At 32.1% G+C, this 25,488-nt stretch overlaps 2 protein-coding genes across 2 annotated transcripts; both read right to left on the reverse strand.

Annotated features, from left to right (window-relative positions):
- Positions 1 to 166: 166 nt before the first annotated feature.
- On the reverse strand, positions 167 to 12,342 carry LOC144841142 (uncharacterized). Its single transcript, XM_078697350.1, has 12 exons — positions 12,239 to 12,342; positions 11,735 to 11,842; positions 8,518 to 8,551; positions 7,759 to 7,986; positions 7,312 to 7,527; positions 4,841 to 4,969; positions 3,379 to 3,426; positions 3,193 to 3,273; positions 2,813 to 3,011; positions 2,117 to 2,147; positions 1,351 to 1,489; positions 167 to 1,126 (listed from the first exon to the last, which is right to left on the reverse strand). Exons 2-12 carry the CDS (start codon positions 11,837 to 11,839, stop codon positions 936 to 938), a joined length of 1,401 nt encoding a protein of 466 aa, XP_078553476.1. The 5' UTR covers positions 11,840 to 11,842; positions 12,239 to 12,342; the 3' UTR covers positions 167 to 935.
- Positions 12,343 to 12,540: 198 nt separating this feature from the next.
- On the reverse strand, positions 12,541 to 25,336 carry LOC144841144 (uncharacterized). Its single transcript, XM_078697354.1, has 10 exons — positions 25,209 to 25,336; positions 22,024 to 22,153; positions 21,108 to 21,138; positions 20,180 to 20,428; positions 18,484 to 18,681; positions 17,953 to 18,072; positions 17,282 to 17,384; positions 16,309 to 16,339; positions 15,516 to 15,654; positions 12,541 to 14,677 (listed from the first exon to the last, which is right to left on the reverse strand). Exons 2-10 carry the CDS (start codon positions 22,096 to 22,098, stop codon positions 14,484 to 14,486), a joined length of 1,140 nt encoding a protein of 379 aa, XP_078553480.1. The 5' UTR covers positions 22,099 to 22,153; positions 25,209 to 25,336; the 3' UTR covers positions 12,541 to 14,483.
- Positions 25,337 to 25,488: the final 152 nt, after the last annotated feature.

Consider the following 25,488-nt stretch of genomic DNA (forward strand, 5'->3'; position numbering starts at 1 on the left):
TTTTTTCATTGAATAAATTGATATTGGAATGCATATTTTCAATTGCTGATTAACAATTCTGTGTAAAAATGTCACAGAAATATCAAAGAAATAATATTAATTTGGTAATGTTATATACATAAAATATTTGTTTTAAATTACTGATTATATATAATAATATATATAACTATATACTTTTCCATATTTATATATACAAATAGTTAGGCCTATAAACTATGAATATATGGTTTAACATTTCTATTGTTAATATTCAATATAACAATACTGTATAATATAACATTTGCAACCAAGATAACAAAACAAAAATTGAAATTTGAAAACATTAATTCTTTTCCGAAACTATTCCTATCGCATAGCAAAACACTAGTACAAAAATTATACAATTATAATGGACTCCTGTCTATACCCAGTAATACTGTACTGTAGAGTATTCTACACACTTTAAATACTCAGTATTCTACACACTTTAAATACTCAGTATTTACATAATATGTTAGGCAGAACGTATGTTTTACATACAGTATGGCGGCTAAGATAAAACAAAAGTCAAACTCTGTGTACATGAATGCAAAATTATTAATAAGCTGCATAAGCATAAACTGTTTACAACAATAAATAAAATTTGGTACTTGAATGTGGAATGCAAACAAGGTCAAATTACATAAAATGAAAAAAAAAACAAACAAAAAAAACCTATTTAAAAATACTTGAAATATCTGTGTGTTGTGTGTGCTTTTGTCAAATGGAATGGCAATGTATATTTTCAAGCTGATTTAATACCAATTGCATCGTTTTACTTGCAGATGGGCTTCATTAACATTTATATACAGTAGGTAATTACACCACCTGTTTTTACAGATTCTAAGCTAGTGTGAACTAAGCCAAGATGTACTGTAGAGAAGTCTACCACCAGGCTAGTGCTACTAGTGTTTCCATTATTCCTTGGTTAAAATGGTCAGAATATCTACCCGGCCTGTTTCTCGAGCAATGTTCTCAAGTTCCTGAATGTTACAGATCCGTTGTGGAGAACGAGTGCATTCCCAGTGGTAGATCACGATTTCTGTCCATGACTTGGAAAGGCTAGGTGCCAGATTATCTACCACATCTATGTCCGTAACATTGAACCCTTAAATTAAACAAGAAACATTTAATGACCAAAAAATATACAGCTGCAATGTTCTCATTTTGCTCAGCTAAATTTGGTTTGTATTTTACATTAAAAAATTAATAGATAATAAATCGTCAATCTGACAATGCATAAATACACATTTAATAGCCTTTTTAAGAGCACTCCAAATAAAGACCACTCAAAATATTTTAACCACGAAAAAGAGATTCAAAGTGACATACCAATAGAATCAGCTAAGGACTTCCACCATTTAGTAGCATCACTTAAAGCATTTAAATTTGCACGTTTACCCGGGGACATACCTAGCGAATCCCTGAAACAATGTTTCTTTGCACGAATTGCGTCTATAGTTTCTCCAATCTAAAATAAAGAAGAGAAAGTTTAGTATGCATGATGGGATGCATGACTGGTAATCTAGTAAAATTTAATACCAGATTCAAATGATTAAACATAAGTTTAAAGATGTAATGTCCCCCAAAAACATGAAAAATGAAGATTAATTAAATCAGACTTTGAATATGTTATTTTGTAGTTTTGGTAAGTTAATCACTTCCATAGAAAAAAAAAAGAAAACAAATTATGTTTTCACTTGTAAAATGACAAAATAAATGGTTAAATTCTACCAAAAATCCATTGGCTGGCAGTCAATTTGACCAGGTAAATACATTTTTTTCAATCCAATTTTTGGTCAAAGTGGATAACTATTATGTTACTTAATTATTTTTTCAGGGGGACAATACACCTTTAAGAAATGTATGTGGCCTACACGTGACTGGCAGGAATTCTTTTTAAACATGCATACTCATGTTACCAGGAATGGCTAAGTCATGTAAAGAGTATGGACTTATTCCAAAATACAACATATTAGATATAGTAAAATCCAGCGGAGAGGGGAACTTTGTTAGGTTTCGAAAGTTTCCATTAATCCTCTACTGTACTGGGAAAGTGTACTGTACAAAAACTAAGAATTATGAAATCAAAACTCACCGTCTCGGATTTGAAATGTCGAATATGATCTCTGTTGAAAAAATAATTGAAACAAGATAATTATTATTCAGTATCTTTATGTACCTGTTTATCTTCCATCAAGGTATTTAGTTGATCATCTGCTGTTATTTGTAGAGGTTATGTTTGCATCATCCGATACCGTAAGTTCTCCCAAACCCTCTGAAAACCACAGTTTAGGAAAACCAGACCAAGCCATCTGATTCAATGTACTATATTGGTATTTTATGTTCAGTTTCATAGGTTGCGTTTGGGCTTATGACATCACATGTGATACATATTGAGTGGAGTTGTGGCTTGGTGGTTATGATGCTTGGCTACCACTCCAAGGGTTCTGGGTTGAAGTCCCATCACATGTCAGGATTTTTTCTAAGGACAAAATTACAACTCCACTCCCAAAGACTTGTAATAAGACTTTGTTTATGTAGAGCATCTTGTGTATATGTTTGTCTTGTGAACCTCTGAGGGTCCCTAATTATCAGCAATTGCTGGATGGATCACCCTCATTAAATATGGTAAAAAAATATGTTACACAACTGTATTACAGTATTTGTCTATGGTACTCGGCAACTTATAGACACAAGAATCAGCTAGCCCTATGCATATATAATAAAACGCATTCTGAAAACCAAAATACTTAGTCTTGCTCAAAAGTTTTCTATTTATAGACTTAATTACTTCAATGGTAGGGCAGGTGGCCTTTGCTTGCGAGGTGAAAGCTTAGCAGCTTGTAGAGCGTTTTGATAGCTGGCTTGTTCAGCGTTTTGATAGCTGTCTTGTTCCTCACTTTCTGCATCTACTCCATCTCGAATGAATTCAGCTTTTGTCTCATCTAATTTCACCATTTCATTATATTCATTTGGTTTGCTTTCAGTATCTAACAGCAAATATAAAAGAACACAAACATTTTGTGGTATTACATCAAACTCTACAGAAACATATCTAACATGCCATCATAACATTAGTGAAACCAGGGAGGTAAAATACCTCCCTGGTGAAACTGGGGAGAATATGGCACACTCTATAGTTATAGTGAACAGGATTTATTTATATTTTACCTATTATTACATCAGGATATCTTGTGTGAGGGCTTGATGATACAGACTTAGAGCTGGTCGGAAATTCATCCTCACCATCAACTATGCATTAAAAAGAACAAATGTTAGCCTATGAATTGATAAACAAATAATTCTACTGCACGTCCAGTTAGCCACATACTGTAAGAGATAACATTACATCCTTACCTTCAGCAGCTACATCTGGAATCATGGTACCTGATGATACCTCTTTCCCTTATGAAATTAAAAATAATATATTAAATCTTAACAATTGTTAAAAAATGAATTTTTAAAAAATCCATACCATTATTTAACTATATATATATGTCTCCCTGAAAATTAAAAAAAAAAAATGTTTTTGTTGAATATGCCATTTTAATTTCACATAATATTTATTTGACAAAAAATTTGATCAAAAACAAAAATTATTTACCTGAAAAAACTGTAATTTAAAGCAAAAAATAGTAAAATTTACTGGAAGTCTATAGGTTTTTTGCCTTTTTAATAGTGAAAACATTATTTTTTAAAGTTTTTTTTTATACGGAAGTGATTAACTTTATTTAAACTGCACAGTCTTTTTTGTTATTAATCTTAATTTTTCAGATGAGGACAATACATATTTAAGTTTTCGTTACAAATTAATGTGTGGGTATTGGCATGATCACTAATAGCAATTAAGTGTCAACTTTGTCTTAAAGAGCCCATAAGGTATATGCATGGAGTCTGCTGAGAGAGGGGAGGCAAGGTTTAAAGTTCTATAATTTATATTGTTATGGGCTAGTTAGTCATCAATGTTGATGCAAATATTTATATTTGCATGAATTATAAATTATAAATTTTAAAGATTTATTGTCCCTTGAAACACAAAAAATGAAGGTCAAAATATTCTAAATTTAAATTGGCCATATCAAAGTAATATTAAAGTTATTCACTTAAAGTCGAAAATTTGAGCCAAAAATAACAAGTAAAAGGTAAATTAGTTTGATTACATTTCGTCTAGAAAATCATCGCGAGAGAAAGTAAACAAAGATTTCAAACCATGAGTATGCATTGTGCATGATGCTAATTAGGATTGTTTACAACTCGTCACGGTTGAGAAGGTGTTTTCACACAGATCGCGAGGAAGTTTTATGATTATGCATACAGAGTAGACAAACAAGCGCGTTGCATTATGAGATATGTCTTGATTGAAAACTTTGACTGGAAGTCAAAGTTATTATTTGAACAAAAAAACGTCTGTATTTCAGTTAAATGAAATACACTCACCCGCTGTCCCCACAAAGACAAGCGTCTCGTTCAATGATGATGGTGGTATGTTGGGATGTTCCCACTTGAGGGCAGGGTTCATGGAATGTACCATTATTATTTTTATACATTCAAGTTTTAGCTCTCTTCTCGGAGAGAATAGGCCAATGTCGGTTTATCCAGGTAAGCTAGCACTTATAGACTACCAACACCACTTTTGGTTTGTGTAATTTCAGTTAAATGATTTTTTTTCCGACTAATTGTTGGTGAAAGTTAACTATTATAATACTTCAAAATGACCCACTTTTTTTCGAAATCTTTTTTTAAAAATTTGTTTGCAATTAGTCAAAGGGACAATACATCCTTAAACCCAGAGCTACCCTTTAAAGTGAAGGCATGTTACCTGGTGTGTGTTTCCAATCTTGATCTTTCTCAACATCTTCAGTTTCTTTTATGACTTTTCTTTGGCGATCAATTGCCTCTTTAATATGACTCAGGTGATTTGAACTGCTGGGTTTTATTTGGTAGTAACCTAAAATAAAAATAGACAATTTATCATTGTATTTGTAAATTAAGAATAAACTATAAATAATGTTTTAATTATAGCAAGTGTAAGATAAATTGTAATTTTTAACTTTTTTCTGTACTGTAGTTTAGGATATTTTTATGCTGCAAGTAGATTTTGTAGCTTGATATGTATTTTTTATCAGTTCTTTGTTATAGAACCCAATTGAAAATAAGTATTTTTCTTGGCATTCCTTGTAATCACGGCCTGTTTATCTGTGCAATTGTTTTTCTATTTCTATGTCGTATTTGTTTTTTAACCTTGATTCCCAAATAAAGAAATTCTAATTGTTACACTATTTTAAAAAAAAACAAAAAACAATCATTACATTGCACACACAAACCAAAGAAAGTTTAAATAATATAGACTTATTTCCATTTGACAATTAGGAACAAGACAATATAACTATTTATAAACATTTAAAAACTGCAAGATCATTGTCAAACATGAGAATAATAACAACAAAATAACACAAATACATCAAATGTTGTTAGTACTAAGATGAACTTTCAATTTGGTTTTAATTGTGTGTCTTTGGTTTTAAATTTGTGTACACTAAACAAGTTACATAAAATATTTTATGCTGGTATATTTACAGTGCACTCTATAATAATATGGAGAAATCTTAACTTATTTCTCCATGAGATAACCAACTCTGGTCAATAAACAATTATTGTGTCAAATTTGTAATGAATATAACAATATAAGTAATAATGATATAAAAAATGTTCTAAATTATGTTTTATATTCTTTTGTAATTCTTTGTAATTAATATTCAAGTGTGATGATAAGAATTATTTTTTGAAGAGCATGTATTTATATTAATTCAAAACATTACATTTACTACAGCAGGTACCATCTTTTGAATGACATGTATGTCTCTATTCACGTCATGAGGTAATTTCCCGCATGATCGCAATAAAAAACGGTACTGGGTTTGGTCTACTAGCGTTCCTGCTCCCACGACCTCACAACCATGACTCAACAAAGTTCAGATTTTGATATATTAAACTCTAGACACACCCTGGTTGATAACTACTACTGTGTCGAATTTGTAATAACTAAATAATATAAGTAATAATGATATCAAGAATGTTCCAAATTATGTTTTATATTTTTGTGTAATTCTTTTGTAATTAATATTCAAGTGTGACGATAGGATTATTTTGAAGGGCATGCACTTATAACTCTTTAGAAGCTTAACCATGCTTATCTCTGATGTTATTTTAAACCATGTGAAGATTACAGAACACTATACTGTACAGAACATTTTCTTCAAATTGTAAAATTATATTTGAACATGTATGGTTTTTAAAATTCTTATATTACTGTATATCCTCTGGTATAATGCCACCCTTCTAGAACACGAAATTGGGCCGACTTTGGGGTGGGACTATACCCGGGGAAAGTCTGGTTCAGGAAAAAAGTGATTAGTAAGCTTTTCTTTTAAAAACTCATTTAACTGGCTAGAGAGAGACCTACATCCAGACCAAAAGTCAATACTGGGACTACACCCAGGGATATGCCTGTTTATGAAATGAGACATAAAGTACAGGTGGGATTAGACCCGAAGTGGGATTATACCTGAGGATATAAATTATTTACTTGTGTATTTTTATTATATGGATTTATTTTTATTTTGCATCTTACTGGTAGTGTTTAGATTTAGTATTGGTTTTGACTGGACTATAAAAAATCGCCTAATTTTTTACTGAACTATAAAAATAATACTTTAAAACAAACAATTTGCTAGAAAGAAACAGTAAATTTAAGCCAGGGGGTGGGATTAAACTTGAGCATGAGATTATACTTATTCATAATGGTAATGAGATCTATACTAAGACATAAACAATTGACTTCACTTTGGCATAAATGCTTTTCTATTTTAAGAGACAGTACCTGTACAATTATGTTATATAACGTCACTTCACTTTCAACTAGTTGTGTTTATTGTTAAACAATTTGTTTTTATGACGTCAAATGAATTAAGTTACTAATCTGTCTGCTTGATGTAGTTCCATATGGAAGTACTTCAGTTTGATGTTTCCTGTTTTTTTGTATGTAAATAAACTGTGGTGTTTATTGGTTTTCAAAAATGCCTTATCACAGCTAAGATCTTTCAAATCATCATTATGTAAAAGTTCAAATAAAGCAAGAATAAAATGCTATTATTAATTTTCTTTTATCAAATTTTAAACCAAAGAAGGGAATTTTACCTTATTACATATTTCACCTTTGCCAAAATGCGACCCGATAAATTACCAAATCACCATTACCAAAATGATAATCTTACTTTACACTACACATACCTGAGTCGGACGCTGCACCCATCACTCCAATATTCAAAAACTCCTGGTCATTTTCGGCGCATTTTATGTGTCGTATACTCCACAGTTTATACAGCTCTGATGGGTTGAACTTTGTAAGCGAGACAGCCGATGGTGTAACATGAAGAAGATAAGGGGTCATTTTAGGAGATGACTCCTCAGCATCCTCTGAATCCATTAAATGTACATTCCATCTTTCTGCAATCAAAATTACATATTTTGTTATATTCTAAAAACATTACAGCAGGTAACATCTTTTGAATGGCATGAGTTTCTCCAATCACAACCATGACTCAACAAGTTGAGATTTTGTTATTTTACTGTCACTCAAAGAAAGGCATATACTAATCATTCGTCTTTTCCATACTTAAATGTAGTACAAATGTACAAAATAACATTTTAAAATTTAATATAACACTATTGTCTTACCACATTTAAAATGTTTCTTAAACATTTCGCACCAACTATGTGCTTCTTCTCTATTTTTCGTCTGGAAAATTACATTTTTTTCCTTGGAGAATACAGTAAAATAGCGTGTTTCTCCATTGCCAATATTTCCTTCCTCGATTCCGATGAAACTTTCCGCGTGAATCACGTATTGCTTTCTCTTTTTCTCTTTTCTGTTAGGATAGATATTCAGTAGATATTCTGAAGAACCTAAAACAAATGGTATAACAATCAAAACAATGAGTTATTACATTAATTGTAAAAAGAGAATATTATAGCCATTATTATAAATATTTATTGTGATCATGATTGTGTATAAAAAAAAACAATGGTCCGTTTAATATTTATATGATTCCAATTCATATAAAAAGGCAAAGTAACATTGTAAAGTTGAAAAGGGATGGCAATCACAGAGCAATAAACTAAACTTTTACAATAGTAGTGCCCTAAAAATACAGTATTATAAAATAATGAAACATGAAATGCTATTCATTATTTATACAACCTCAAGCATTTTATTTTTATTCCTCAAAAAGATTTGTACATGCCGATTGTCTGCAGTTTCAGAGCAGAAGTGAATTCATAAAACCGTACATATATTGTAGGCCTATGACTTGTATATTATATTTACTATATTAATTGTTATATATACATTATTGATTTATTTTATGGTGGAAACAAAAGAAAGAAGAAAGATGTTTTATAAAATTTTTGATTGTAATCAAGTTCAAATCAATTTACCTTCATATCGTCTTTGAAAAGTAACCCATTTCTCCTGTTAAAAATACAGTAAAAATTTAAACATCTTTTATCTTATTGTAAAAAGTACAGCCACTACTGTTTGCGAACAGTTACTATAGCGTATTAATCTCTATGGATCTAATGAGGCAATATTGATATATTTATATAAAACGTTTAAGGCCTTTAATTTAAATAAACTAACAAACAGGATATGAAGTGCTGTAACAAAAAAGGTTTTGTTGTACATTATATTTAAATGTTATTTTCTTTACAAATAGTAACAATCCTTTAGGTAGCAACAGGATCTACCCATCAATTTTGAACAACAGGAAATAGGGCATTGGAATTTAAAATGAAAACACCCACACGAAAAAAGGTAATAATACCCGGCACCATGGAGATGTAGAATAATCATTGTATCTATTTGAATTTCTGGTTCAGTCCGGTTTCAAGAATACTATATTAAAAGGCATATGTTTTTCCTTGTTCATTGCATTCATATTTTCATTTCATTTATTTATTTATTTGACCAACAAACCATAATATAAAACATACAGAAATGAATTGGTGAGGGACTGCTAAAGCAAATAAAATTACTATACAAGAGTCAGCAGGCCCATTCTAAACTAAAATATACATTTATAATAAACAATATATTAAAGATGTATTGTTATTGTCCCCAAAACCATGAACAGGTTATTTTGTAGTTTTACTAAAGTTATTCACTTCCATAGAAAAATAAATGGTTGAATTTAAAGATGTATTGTCCCCCTGAAAAAATAATTCTTAAACTTTTTTTTAATATTCCAGATTAATGTAACACAATAGTTATCCACTTTGACCAAAAATTGGATCGAAAAAAAAAATGTATTTACCTTGAAAAAATGTGATTTAAAGCAAAAAATGGTCAAATTGGCTGCCAGCCAATGGATTTTTGGTTGAATTTAACCATTTATTTTGTCATTTTATAAGTGAAAACATTATTTTTTTTCGTTTTTTTTTCATTGGAAGTGATTAACTTTATTAAAACTACAAAATAACATATTCAAAGTCTGATTTAATTAATTTTCATTTTTCATGTTTTTGGGGGACAATACATCTTTAACCAAAAACCAATTATTGGCTGACAGCCAATTTGACTATTTTTTCCTCTAAATCAAATTTGTTTCAGGTAAATAAATTTATTTTTTCGATCCAATTTTTGGTCAAAGTGGATAACTATTATGTGACATTAAAATGGCATATTCAACAAAAACATTTTAAGAATTATTTTTTCAGGGGGACAGGATATGAAGTGCTGTAACAAAAATGGTTTACTATACTTGGCATTTTGTTGTATAGTTATTTTCTTTACAAATAGTAACAATCCTTTAGGTAGCAACAGGATCTACACATCAATGAATACTTTGAACAATGAACAGGAAATAGGGCATTGGAATTTAAAATGAAAACACCCACACGAAAAAAGGTAATAATAAATGTCTTTTTCCCCTCATCCAAGAGCAGGTGAGGATCCTGGGTAGCGCTAGGAGCGTGCCCTCTCCTCTCCCCCTTTGACAGTTAAAATGGATTTTTTATAACTATTTGACAGATTATTAAAATTATAAGCACTGCCCCATTAAAAAAATCCTGGATCCGCTCTTGCCAGAGTATGCCTATGCTTAACACCCGCCTGGATCCGTTCTTGCCAGAGTATGCCTATGCTTAACACCCGCCTGGATCCGTTCTTGCCAGAGTATGCCTATGCTTAACACCCGCCTGGATCCGTTCTTGCCAGAGTATGCCTATGCTTAACACCCGCCTGGATCCGTTCTTGCCAGAGTATGCCTATGCTTAACACCCGCCTGGATCCGTTCTTGCCAGAGTATGCCTATGCTTAACACCCGCCTGGATCCGCTCTTGCCAGAGTATGCCTATGCTTAACACCCGCCTGGATCCGTTCTTGCCAGAGTATGCCTATGCTTAACACCCGCCTGGATCCGTTCTTGCCAGAGTATGCCTATGCTTAACACCCGCCTGGATCCGTTCTTGCCAGAGTATGCCTATGCTTAACACCCGCCTGGATCCGTTCTTGCCAGAGTATGCCTATGCTTAACACCCGCCTGGATCCGTTCTTGCCAGAGTATGCCTATGCTTAACACCCGCCTGGATCCGTTCTTGCCAGAGTATGCCTATGCTTAACACCCGCCTGGATCCGCTCTTGCCAGAGTATGCCTATGCTTAACACCCGCCTGGATCCGTTCTTGCCAGAGTATGCCTATGCTTAACACCCGCCTGGATCCGCTCTTGCCAGAGTATGCCTATGCTTAACACCCGCCTGGATCCGCTCTTGCCAGAGTATGCCTATGCTTAACACCCGCCTGGATCCGTTCTTGCCAGAGTATGCCTATGCTTAACACCCGCCTGGATCCGCTCTTGCCAGAGTATGCCTATGCTTAACACCCGCCTGGATCCGTTCTTGCCAGAGTATGCCTATGCTTAACACCCGCCTGGATCCGTTCTTGCCAGAGTATGCCTATGCTTAACACCCGCCTGGATCCGTTCTTGCCAGAGTATGCCTATGCTTAACACCCGCCTGGATCCGTTCTTGCCAGAGTATGCCTATGCTTAACACCCGCCTGGATCCGTTCTTGCCAGAGTATGCCTATGCTTAACACCCGCCTGGATCCGTTCTTGCCAGAGTATGCCTATGCTTAACACCCGCAATGGCTTTTTTTTATCTTGCCAGAGTATGCCTATGCTTAACACCCGCAATGGCTTTTTTTTATCTTGCCAGAGTATGCCTATGCTTAACACCCGCAATGGCTTTTTTTTATCTTGCCAGAGTATGCCTATGCTTAACACCCGCAATGGCTTTTTTTTATCTTGCCAGAGTATGCCTATGCTTAACACCCGCAATGGCTTTTTTTTATCTTGCCAGAGTATGCCTATGCTTAACACCCGCAATGGCTTTTTTTTTATTATGGCTTTTTATTTCGTACTCTTTGCAATAAAAATTGAATTGTGAGTAGATTAAATAGATAAAGAATCAATATAAATATAAAATTTTAAAACTTTCTAGCAGAAAACCATAAAGATATAAAAAAAACCCTGCTGTTATTATTATTATATAGACTAAAAAAAGAAAACATCCTTTTTTGAGAGAGCTCAACCAGGCACATTGGCATTACGTAAAAAAAAAAAAACAAAAAAAACCCGTAGCCTATGGAATACTTACTTGTACAGTTTTATGACTATTACTGTAAATCTGCAAGAAACCAGACTTTATTGGTGGCACTGAAGACATAGCCTCTGTACTAGGTATTGACGCTGTGCTTCCCATATCCTGCAATAAAAAAAATTATTTGCTAATTGTGGTTTAACATTTTCAGTCAGTGGACATGACCTTTATACATAACCAATACAAATATTCATTTTTACTGTCAATAACCTTTGTTTTAAATAAATAATTGCTTTTGACAGAACGAAATCAAAAAATTATCAGCGACTTAAAACAAAAGTTAACTATTTCTTTGCTAGCATATTTTATACCATAGACCACTTGTCCACAAAGGTAATATACAGAAATGAGAAAAAAAACCAAATATAATATCTACCAATAGTACAGGTTTTAGCTTGTTCAGAGGGATTGAATAATGATGCACTAACCTCAGTAACACTTAAGTTTTAAGTGAAGAATTTGAGAGCATAGGTATATAGTTAATAAAACAAGTTTACTTACTGAAGACCTGCTTCTCTTGATAGTAATAGAGAGATTATCGTTGACTATTGTCTTTCTCTTTAAAAAGCTATTCACACAGGATATGCAGCTCCAATATGTCAGCCGTTTCCAGATAAATAAACAAAGTACATCATAAACTTCCTCATATCAATAAAATGGTTGAGTGGGTAATATTATGGTCCAGTGACTTTAAAAAATACCTGCTCAGATGACTCACAAAACTAAATAAGTTTCCAAATTACAGAGGGCACTGTTGTTGAAGTGACATTTAATAAAACAACTGGAAAAATAATAGATGTATAGTTTGCAATGTTCTTGCAGATATTTATTTACTTACAATGTACATTTTAATAAAAATTGCTGAGACTTGTTCATACACTGACAATTTTGATAATAAAAAAAACTAAGCCAACAAACGAACAAAGCTATCATAATGGAGATTTGTTTACATGTGTATTTTTGTTCAAACCAATTAAAGACTGCCAATCGACATAAAGACATCTGAAAACATCAACATTTTCAAAACACGACTAAAAACCCATTTTTACACAGAGGCATTTCCTGCTTAACTTTGTCAAGCGCCTTTGAACATTATTATGGATACTGGCGCTATATAAATCTGATTGATTGATTGATTAAAGACCATATTATACTATAATACACGTTTCCTGAATAAACTTTTGCCGGATCCAAAAAGAGAAAAATGAAGTGATGAACCAAACTTAATGTCCTGTATATTGCAATGTATTTTTTTAGGACACCTATGATATTAAACTAGCTATATTATACTATTTATAAATTATAAAAATTAGATATTTCATATAAATCTTAAGTCTAATTTATGCCTGGCAATAAATAATTTGTAAAAAAGTAATGACAGGTATAAATATATATATCTCTGGTTATTTCAAAATGGATCAAATTGTAGAATTCACACTTGAAAATAAAATGGTCTTAAACCTTAGAATGTAGCTCGTTGTACTATTTATGAACAATGAAGAAGAATTAAATAATTGTCAAGCCAGCAGTTTCATAATCTTTATCTCAAGTTTTGAAGCATGAAGCAGATTCCACTGTACTGTTTAGTATGGAATGATTTAAATAGAATCAAGAAATGCGACAAGTCTTGCTAAATTCAAAGAGAATATTTTAATTTAAATACACAAGACATGTATGCAGTTTATTTTCTATGTTTTATAACATATTTTTTTGATAATATTTTGAGTACTTGAATTTGCATCTTTTAATTTTAAATTGTTTTTCTTTTTTATTTATTCTGTTCATTCATTAATCCTTTTTAATTTTAAATCAGATTATTATTCTTTGCTTGTTATTATATGTAATTTTAATATACCATAGTTAATTTCTGATAATCGGAATGTATAGTGTAGCTTACAGTATGAAATGATATGTTTTAATGTTACATCTTAGAGAAATTTTCTCTATGGTTCTTATATCACACTGTATACCTTGTTGTTAATTATAAGAATAATTTATGGCCTTGCACGGCCTTGAAGAAAAACACCTTTGGGTTCTTCCTGTTTAAATAAAGTATTTATTATTATAGTACTGTTATGTACAGTAGGTTAAACATGGAGTTATAAAATTAATTAAATTTTATAACTATGTACTGTTCCCAGTAAGTGGGATGAACTGCATGTACAGTATGAATGTACTGTTCATAGATGGAAGCACAATGTACAGTACTATAGGAAGCCATTAAGGCCATAATAGTAACAAATTAAAACAAAGAACAATGTCAAAAAAGTCCTTTAATTGTTCGACTTGTCCTTTGATTTGCCAAATTGTCCGTTGTTTTCTGCTTATTCTTTGTTGTTTAACTTGACTATTATGAGAATATATTTTAGTTCTTTGTTTTCTATATTTCTTTGTTGATTTTTATTTTCTTTTGTAGTTTTTTTAGTTTGCTCATTGATTTTTCAAAACGTTTTGTTGTTTTTTGACATTGTTCTTTGTTTTAATGTTTTACTATTATGGCCGCCCATACAGTACTGTTGGTGTTTTTGCAAGAAAATTGGTAGAGAGAATAAATGCCTGGCCGCAAGACATGTAAGCTGTGGGTCATTGTGGGATACAAACTAGGAACCAACTGACCAATTGCAGGCACTAACTTCCACAATGTTAGTCTGTATACTTTATATCTATCAGATCCAGCTGAAAGACTTTGAAAGACATTGATAACAAGTTTTTTTTTCATAAATTATTTTCTAGGTGTTTTGCAAGATCATCCTTTGTTTTCGAGAATGCTCAGTAAATCTGGACGCTGTAATTCCATTGTTATTTTTTTCAATTCTTCAATGCTGCATTCCCGTACAGGACTCGGCATGCATTCCCAATGATAAAATAAAATTTCTGTGCAGAATTTGTTCAATCGTGGCGCAAGTGATTTTACAATGTCAATTTCAGAACAATTTAAACCTAAAATGAAAAAAAAAATGTCATTTTTATATGAAAACCTGCTCGCTAGATAAAACTTAAATTTTACTGAAGTTACATTTCATATTAAACAATACTGAATGTTTATAAGTTGAATGTGGAGAATAAGATGGGAGGACCTATGAAGCAGAGCCGAGTCCTGAGTTCCCAATCAATTAATACAAAACATTCATTATTTATTCAAATACACAACTACTGTTCCTTTTATTCAATACCGCTTTCATCTTGAATAAAATGTCGAAGGATAGGCACATTGAAGAATTTAGAACTTGTTATTTAAAAATATATTATGTGTAATAAAGCTGATTGTATCTTTATTATTAACAACGTTTGAACACAATCTTTATGACGATATGATATAATCAATGACGTTGACATTATATAAGCCAATGTTTCACTTTCAGTCGTTTACAAATATCTTTAAAACATGTTGTATTATAAAGATTTACAATTACATGCTACATTCTTCCAATCATGTAGCTGTTTTAGGATGTGCGAAGAATTTGTTTTGTATTTTTAAACAATAATACTGAATTTATCAATTCTAATAGTATAACAATGTGAAAATACCACCGATGCACATAATACGTAAAAATATCATAGTATAAAACTGATTCTAAATAACGAGAGGGAAGACATGATTTGAAGTTTCAATCTTTATTCGATCATCATTCCTGATGATAGAAACGTCAAATCACCTGACGATGATCAAATATAGATCCAAACGTCAAATTGTGGCTTCCCTCTCGTTATTTGGAGTTAGTTTTATACTATATTAATTATATATATCTATTGGTTTTTACAAATAAATAGTACATACCAATTACGTCGGCCAAGTTTGTCCACCATTCATGAACGTCCATGTACACGTATAAGGAATGTCGTTGTGATGGCGATATTTGTAAAGAGTCTCGATAGCACACTTTGCTAGAACGAATTGCATAAACAGTTTCTTCTATCTGTAACAAAAACAATTAAAATCATTATATTTAACATAACATCTATCATAATTTGACTCTGCAGGCCAATTTACACAGACGAGCGGTAACGGTAATAAAAATGTTATTCATTATGGAGTAAGAGCAGTTTTCTGTTTGAGCTCATGCCTATTACTTGCTCCTGGCAAGATGAAATGTAAAACATACTTTTAAGAACTTTTGCCGAATAAATATTATAATATTATTATTATGACCATTTACAGACAATGCGGAGCGGGCCGGCGGTTTCTGCTCAGAATAGATCCAGATTCTATAGTGGGACAAGCTATGCGGTTTTCCGCTTACCGTCACCGCTCGTCTGTTTAAATTGGCCTTTACACGGTAATGAGAACATTCAATATCATCTTTTACAAAGTCCACATCGGTAATATAAACCCAATCTGACGAGGTGGAAAGGTGGGAAGCTGGTATTCAGGGTATTTACCTTTTCACACATGGATGAAAACAGTGAGAATAGAGCGAAAGGTAAAATAAAATGTCATTAATTCCAGGGGTATGTTTTTTATTCTTTTTTTTTTATTTACAGAGATAGTTTTTACACAATACAGCAAAATTGAAACTGATTCTTGAAAGTGGGATGACTAAAAGAATTGATTTGATACATTTCCTACTTACTGAATTTGAACGAAAGTGTCTAAAGTAATCTCTGAAATCAAGAAATAGAACATATGACAATGATGATGTAGAGAGGTGAAAAACATATAAAAACAGTTAAAAAGGTAAAGAAAAGCAATATAACAGAAATGTTGCATAATGCTAGTGTAATAAAAGCACTCAGAAACTGAGTGGAGAACTTGGCAAAATATTGCGCATATTGGCGCATGTTGATATTTCAGTCCATGTTAAAAGAATACAAATTTATGTTGATTAATTAATTAGTTATTAATGAACCGATTTTCTTGATAGGCATTTCAATAGGCATGTTCTTTAAGTACAAACCTATTTACACCGAAAAATTCATAATACTTTAAAGATGTATTGTCCCTTGAAACACAAAAAATGAAGGTCAAAATTTTCTAAATTTAAATTGGCCATATCAAAGTAATATTAAAGTTATTCACTTTAAGTCGAAAATTCAAGTTTACGTAATTAACAGGTAAATTAATTTGATTATATTTCGTCTGGAAAATCGTTGCGAGCAAAGATTTCAAACCACGAGTATGCATTATGCATGATGCTAATTAGGTTGAGAAGGTGTTTTCACAAAGATCGCGAGGAAGTTTTATGATACAGAGTAGCCAAACAAGCGCGTTGCATTATGAGATAGTTTTAATCGAAAACTTTGACTGGAAGTCAAAATTATTTTTTGAAGAAAAAAAATGTCTGTATTTCAGTTAAATGATTTTTTTTGTGACTAATTTTTGGTGAAAGTTAATAACTATTATGATACTTCAAAATGACCCACTTTTTTCTAAAATCTTTTTTTAAATTTTTTTTAGAATTACTGTAGTCAAAGGGACAATACATCTTTAACTTCAAAATTGTAGACGCTATCGTGCTAACCAACAAACAAACAAAGCAAGTAGTATACTTGGAAAAATTCTATCTATATTCTATATAAATTAATAATATATAAATGTATACTCACTTGATTGGTCTAGCTGGGGGTACTGGCTTTGGGGGTAGGGATACATTCTTGTAGTCGTCTTCATTGCATATATTAACATACGAATTTGGTCCATAGCTCTCACCTTCATTTATAGTAAATAAAAAAATATAAATGTAAAAAGATGGTGACTTCATACCACTGACCAGATATTGTCATGTTGTAGCATTGGTGAAGGTTGGTGGCTGAAATGTGTGCTTGCCAATCCCAGGGTCCTAAAGTTCAAATCCTACATACAGTAGCTCCAATTGTAATAGCATTTTGCTTACTGACAGTGCCACTAATATTACACTTATCAACACACAAACCTTTTACTTATTTCTCATGATTTTGAGAATTAGTTTAGCAATCGCCATTTTATTCACTATTCAGTTTATATTTTAAGCACCACTTAAAGATTGTAAGTACTTTCACATGTAATATTGAAGTGTATTGGCCCTCTTATTTATTATTAATATTACTGAATGGTTCTGAATAGATCTTTATAAGTTGTCAACTCATTTATAGTACCTTTACTATAAAATTATGTAGCTTGAGATAACAGTACAGTAGCATAGTGCTATGTCATATAACTCTAGGCTGGTTGACATTAAGGCACAACAATAAAGTTTAGGGAAGTAGCTCCCAATGGTGTAATAAAATCAAAATATTACCTAATGGAGTAGACAAAGGTGGTTTGTAATCATTATTAATTGCACTAGCTTTCATGCTATAAATTGCTTCCTTTATTCTTCGAAGGTAGTGTAACTTTTCCGCAGAAAACGAGAAAAAACCTAATTAAAAAAAAGACGATTTAGTTTTACACTGGCTCAATACAGTAATCAATCATTTTTTTTTACAGCAAATTAAGAGGTGCTAAATTCCAGAAAATCTTGTGAATGGCTGCTCAGAAACAGATCGTACTTAAATACTTAATATGATCATTCTCCATAAAACACACAAATGAGTATAGTTTCTTATTTATTTAAGCACTAACATGTAATCTTTTAAGAAGATCTGATTGGTTATAATAGAACGATTTAATAACCATGAAAAATAACTGAATGACCCAATATGAATATCTGACCACAATTTATATCCATAATCAAACAGTATAAAATTATATTTAGTAATAAATATTATTATATTTAACTATCACAACTAATACTACATTAAGAACTTTTCTTCTATTATTATAAACTAACCTGTTCCCAGTTTTTCATCTATAAATTCTAAAGTGATAACATCATTGTCATATTGAACTTTTTTAATGCTGTTGAGACTCCAACGTTTGTAGAATCTTGGCGGATTGAGGTGCGCTAAGCAAACCGATGACTGGGTCACATGAAGCGTCTTCTTCTTGATGTCTGCGGCGCCCTCTTTTGGGTATATCAACCAACTTTCTATAAATATAATTTATTGGTAATTGTTGATAAAACATATTTACAGAGTTCTCAACCAGCTTCAGCTAATTAAAAAAATCACATCAAACAGTTCGCCCACATATGAGCATGATTTTTTTTACTCCACAGCTATGATGTAGTGGCGCGGCACGTTATTATCACTGCCTGTTAGTTATCAGTTGGCTTCGATTTGGTTAGTCTGTGTTGACACATGTTTGGGAAAACCCAGAACTACATATTTTTGTGGGACACTGATTTTACCATAAGTTTGGGAAAACCCGCAACCACATGTCTTTTTGTGTGACGTTGAATTAACCATAACTATAGGTTTTACCATGGGTTTCCCTTAAATAATTAATATAATAATATTTTTGCTTAGTTTTATATGTATTTTCTGTACACCCACATATTGTCTTGCTTGTGAAATATACAGCATTTTCAATTGAATTGCATTATGAATAATGTCAAAAGAAATCAATAAAAATTGAGCCTGATTTGAAATATACCACAAAGTTGTTGCAAACGTCATCAAAGGGATTTATCTTTAATCTTGATCATTATTCTTAATTCTCAGTATGTGTGGTGATAAAAGGAATAAAGTTATAATTACAAATTCAAGGTTAAAAACAGATTATCAACAGTAAGCTAAAGCCAACCTTTTGTTATTGTACAATCTCATTTTTTCTGTAAAGCTCTGTCTACACTATCAAAATAGTGTGACAAAAAAAGTGTGATGTGCCCAAATATGGTAGTGATATGCCCAAATATGGTAGTGATATGACATCATCATGTCCATATATGGGCACATCACATATTTGTGTCACATAAAGTTTGATAGCGCATGTAGACAGACTTTTAATAAAGCTCATACATTTTTATGTTATTAACTAATAAAGGCCATATCTTCATACTTGGCACACAAATTTGGGTAGCAAAACATATCATGAACAAGTGTAGTGGATATTCTCACATAAAATTTGATGTGTAGACAGAGCTTAACTTGAAAATGTTATGAAAGTTGGGCTTTAATGACAAATTGACAAGGTTGTGGTGAATATTTGACTCATGATTTTGTCCTCTTTAACAATTATAATCATTTTAGTTACTGTATCATCTGTTTAGATATTATATTAAAATTTGTCTGGCTGTTTTTTTCGATCCACAGCATTGTCATTTTTTCAGTAATTTGCCTTTGAATTTATATTATATTAAAGTAACTTCTAGTACTGTATATATCAATGGCTGGTTTGGAGTTTCTTTGTTGCCTGTAAATTGATATTAAAATTATTAAGTATATCATCTTATTTGAGATTCAGCCACTGATAACCACAGCTGTGTCAATTTTTCAATAATTTACCTTTTGATTTATATATAAAATTGTTATGGAAATTAATTAAATAACTTATAAATGGTGAAGTTGAGGAAATCTGTGAGAATGAGAAAAAGCTGACCTAACTAGAGATTCAAACCCAAACTTGTTGACTAATACTGTACTTACTGTGGCAAAGATTATCCTTAAATTTGCGTTGCCAGACGTTAAGTTCATCAATAGTGGACGACTGGAACATAATGGTCTCATCCACCAGAATGACAGCAAAATATACAATACTTTCACTCTTGGTTGTTTTCACATGGCCCTGCTCAGTACCAATAAATTCTTGCGAGTTTATATATAATATTTTGCTCTTTTTATCATGCTTTTCAGTGTCATCTTTGTATAAACATAATTGGTACATGTTGTTAGAACCTAAAATTAGAAAATGAAACTAATGTAAATTGTTGATCAAGCACCATTTACTGTTTCAGTTATGTTTGTAATATTTAAATTCATTTTGGTTGTAATATCCTGTGTTGGCCCAATGATAGTCCAGGGGCCTGTGTACGATATTTGGTGAAAATAAAGGGGTGGGATAACTAAATGAAGGGGTGGGACTACTAAATGAAAGGGTGGGACTACTAAATGAAGGGGTGGGACTACTAAATGAAGGGTGGGACTACTAAATGAAGGGATGGCACTACTAAATGAAGGGGGTGACTACTAAATGAAGGGGTGGGACTACTAAATGAAGGGTGGGACTACTAAATGAAGGGGTGGGACTACTAAATGAAGGGTGGGACTACTAAATGAAGGGGTGGGACTACTAAATGAAGGGATGGCACTACTAAATGAAGGGGTGGGACTACTAAATGAAGGGGTGGGACTACTAAATGAAGGGTGGGACTACTAAATGAAGGGGTGGGACTACTAAATGAAGGGGAGGACTATTAAATGAAGGAGTGGGACAAGTAAATAAGGACTATACTCGGATTGCATGAATGGAATTACTAATGTCTTGCGTTCAAATTATGGCTAAACAATTGAGAAAATTGGGATTTGGTAAATTTTTTATTGAAAGTCATTTACAGAAACATATATGGAAACTCACCATTTAATATTTTTTCCAGGATAACCCATCTCTAAAAAAGTAACATCAAACAATATTTAAAAACAAAAATACACAAAATCTTATCACAATATTGTCTTCTACTTCCTTATGTAGACAATCTTATGTGCTTGTTTGTGAATGAATGGCCACATACATGTACTGTAGTAGAAAAATGTAATACAATAATATTAATAATGATTGGTCACATGTTTTGCCCTTATTCGGTCATAAAGAATGGAACCATGCTTGTGGTGATTGCTAGAGGTTAGATTCAAGCCCAAGGAAGCAGATGATAATCTAAAAACCGTATTTATTCGAATAAGTTTAATGTTCATGAGGGTTGTTCAGGAGGGCATTTATTTGAGAGGCTTTTATTTTTTTGGGTGTAATATGGTAACACATGTATAATCAAATAAATACCCACTACAGCAGATATGAAAAAATGCAACATAATTAATATCGAGACATGATAAAGTACGTTTATTCCAAATGATGTTTTAAGGGGCGTTTATTTAAAGTGGGGGGTTTATTCAAATAAATATGGTATTCACATTAGCTTTGCATGTCAATTTACATTTAGAGTAAGTAAGTAAGTAAATTTATTGTCATTTGTAAATATATTGAAATGAATTTAACAGTTTCGGCTAACAACAAATAAATAGAACTTAAACAACATGGTGAAACTATCGCTTCGGGGAAGTACAAACTTAATGTAAACATGTGTCATTTAATGCACAGATTGTTGTTGGGTAGAAAGAAGATACTGACCTATTAGTTTTTGCAAGTATCACTAAGTAGCCCTAAGGACAAAACATCTGACCATAGTCTTAGCTCACCCGACGCAAAGCTACTTCATATTACTGTAGTTATTAGTTATGACAATGACAAATGAACATTAACAAAAATGATCACCTACCTGATGGTTCTTTTGTCCCTCAATGTATGTGAGATGCCCACAGTGAATTCTTTCAGTGTGCAAGGTGGACGACATCAGGACTCCAGTTCAATTAAGTCTACATAAAACACACACCAACAAATGTTGTTTTCTGCAATTAAAAAAATGAATTTAAATTATAATTTCATTCATAAATACTAATTTTTGTTTTACAATTTGTTTTATTGTACAGTACATGATTACTTTAATGTACATAAGGATAAGGACTATAAACTGTAGGTCCAGTGTACACACATTGCTCCTAGTACAGTACATCTTTCCATGGAGGAAAAAATAAATTTATTTTTTCCTCTATGATCTTTCAAGATGAGTGAGGGGGTTACCCCGGTGTACTAGTTCACACTTAGCCACTGTGTTGTGAACAGATGAGAGAGAACCTTATAGTGGCTGCATTGACATGATGTGACTCTTAGGGGAGAAGTATGTAGTTGAAAAGTGTAACATCTGAGTCCACAGCGCATAGACTATTTGTATACAGTAATGTACTAAATTTAAAACCATTAACCATACATGTACATCAACTACGAACATGATTTACTGGTACATTACCTACTTTATTTTAAATAAAAATAGCATACTGTACTTCAATGTATTAATGATGATGATGATAATTCTCTTACTTTCATCCTTATCGTTGACAAATTAAAATATATTTAGGCATATTACTAACAAATTAAAACAAAATAGGATGATTTCTTTTTTAATTTATAAATGTGAAAATATTTTAGGATGAACTGTTTCCTATTTAGTGTGAAAACTACTGTATATGGTACTATTTTAAAGTAAATCTATATTTGAGCAGGACATTAACCAAATATCTGTTCTTATTCCTGAAGACCAAAAATACCAACATCCCACCACACCTCAAAATACTACTTTATTTCAAGGCCGTAGCGAGAGGTTAAACACAGACGAGGCAAAGATGCTTGAATCATAATTATTATTAATATAAAATATGACGAGCTGTGCTGGGGATTGGGGGTGCTGGCTACGGCCCTATATTTAATGATTAGTACGATTAAACTGATTATACAAAATAAATATACAAAATAAATAAAACACGATTCTTTTTTGTTACCCTGTTTCAATTATCAAATTACTGTATCCCTGTTTCTCGGCAGCTGTACTCAAGCTTTTGTTTTCTGAGATTTTTCCCCTCTTAGTCTTAATTTTCTTATTTATACTAATATAACACAAAACTATTTTAAACCAAAATTACTATTATATTATATTAAGAGAAAGAGAAACATTGGCCTTGATGTTGAATTACCGGCAATCTACTGTAGATATCAATTTTATCTATTTCAATTTCAAAGTGTTATAATATTGTACTGTTACTACTTGTTTAACTAAAGTTTAGTTTTATATTACAGTATGTTGTTTGAGATTTTATTTTACATTTTGAAACATTTTAAAATTACAAAAATTGCCACATTTCAGTGCTTCACACAATTAAAGAATATGAATACTATTTTAGGGGGACAATTAACTTAGCAACCCAAAAAAGTGTCCTCTTAATTGATTTGTTTTTTTGCAGACGGGTGCACGGCTCCCCACAAAAGTTTATCCTCTCTTTATTTAGGAATTGTTTATATTTTGATAAATATTAATTTACTCGGTGACATACTGGAAATGAAATAATTAATTTATATTAAATTATGAAGATGAGGAAATCGGTGTGAGAATGAGAAAAGTTTCCTAAATCAAGATTTGAACCCATAAACTTTTGCTTGATGTAAAAACCATTAGACCAGATAAGATTTTTAGATTAGAATAGATCTTCAAATTCAATAGCAATCGACACATATTATTTAAAATCATTACTAATCATTTCTACTATCATTTCTTTGTCATTTTTTTAAAAGTAATTTCTGAAACCATCAATAAAGTTAAAAACCACGTCAACTCGGCCTCAAGTCAACTCGGCCTCAAGTCAACTCTGCTTCACGTCAACTCGGCCAAAAACTAATCGGTCCACTCGGCCCTAATAAAGTATGGAACGCAAAAAGCGAAGCGGATTGATAATAATTATAAATATATTATTTTTTACAAACATTTTTTTTACTGTAATCTAATAATATCTATCTAATATAGGTATATCTAAGAATATTTCGATTCATTCTGGGAACATCCTTGTTTGTATCAAAATAGGCCATAGGCTAGCCTACAAACAAACACATACTGAGACTAACAACCCAACTAATAATATTAATATAACATAAATAAATACTAGGCCTACCTATCAATTAAACGAAAAAAAAAAATTTATATTTAATTTTCCGTTTTATTTTGTCTAATTTATTTTACCTATGTGTAAACCTAACCTTACTAATCCTGCCATAATATTAACTATTAGCACTTTTTGCATTCCATACTTTAATGGAGTCGAGTTGACCAATTATATTTATTTGGCCGAGTTGACGTGAGGCCGAGTTGGCTTGAGGCCGAGATGACGTGAGGCCGAGATGACGTGAGGCCGAGTTGACTTGGGGCCGACTTGACTTGGGGCCGACTTGATTTGGGGCCGACTTGACTTGGGGCCGACTTGACTTGGGACCGATTTGACGTGGGACCGAGACGGTTTAGGGCCGAGTTGACCTGCACCCCCTTTTTTCTGACGTCTTAGGTAGTTCAAGTCCATAGTATTTATCAGTAAAACAGGTAGCGCCACTTGTCTCGAAGTGGCTGCTGCACAACCCAGCCTCCCCTTTTTGGTTTGTATATAAGTGAACACCCCGGGGGTGGAGTTATTAAACTTATTATACTGTAGGCCTAGGCCTATATCTACTAAAAAACTAAACAAACTAAACTATAATCAGAGATATGTTCTAATGTAGGCCTAGGTCTTAAAAATGTACAATTTAAATATTTCAATATATAGTATATTTACTGCGTAATTTAATAATATATTTCAAATTAAGTTAGGTGTAAATATTTTCAGCCTAGGTTAGGCCCAGTTGTTGCACACAATTCATGTCCTGCAGTAGTAGTGCTTGCGCGATTGAATCATCAATCAAAAACTCATGAAACGTGAAACATAAAAGTCCAGCCCAAGTTGATTTCGTAGGCCTACATCATAAAACGAATAAAAACTTGCTAAACTATCTATATTATCACAAAATAAATGTATCTACAAATGTACTTACCCTCGTTCTGTTGGCGATAAACAAGGAAATTACATTCAGAAACTCACCGAGCAAACAATAGGTTTTATTTACCCTAACAAAAATAATTCCTGTAAACTCTACTTCCATTCAACTACAGTACACTGTGAAGAACTGTAGAACACTTCCGGTAAAAGGTGGTATACATGTACAGTTCTAGTACAACAACAGCAGTACTTTAAATTGCGTGACGTCATGATTAATTGGCTTCTTCTTTTAATATAGATAACAGTTAAGTTTCTTAGAAAATTAACTGTATTAA

This window comes from Antedon bifida, chromosome 4, assembly GCF_963402885.1.
Source record: "Antedon bifida chromosome 4, ecAntBifi1.1, whole genome shotgun sequence".
Lineage (NCBI taxonomy): Eukaryota > Metazoa > Echinodermata > Crinoidea > Comatulida > Antedonidae > Antedon > Antedon bifida.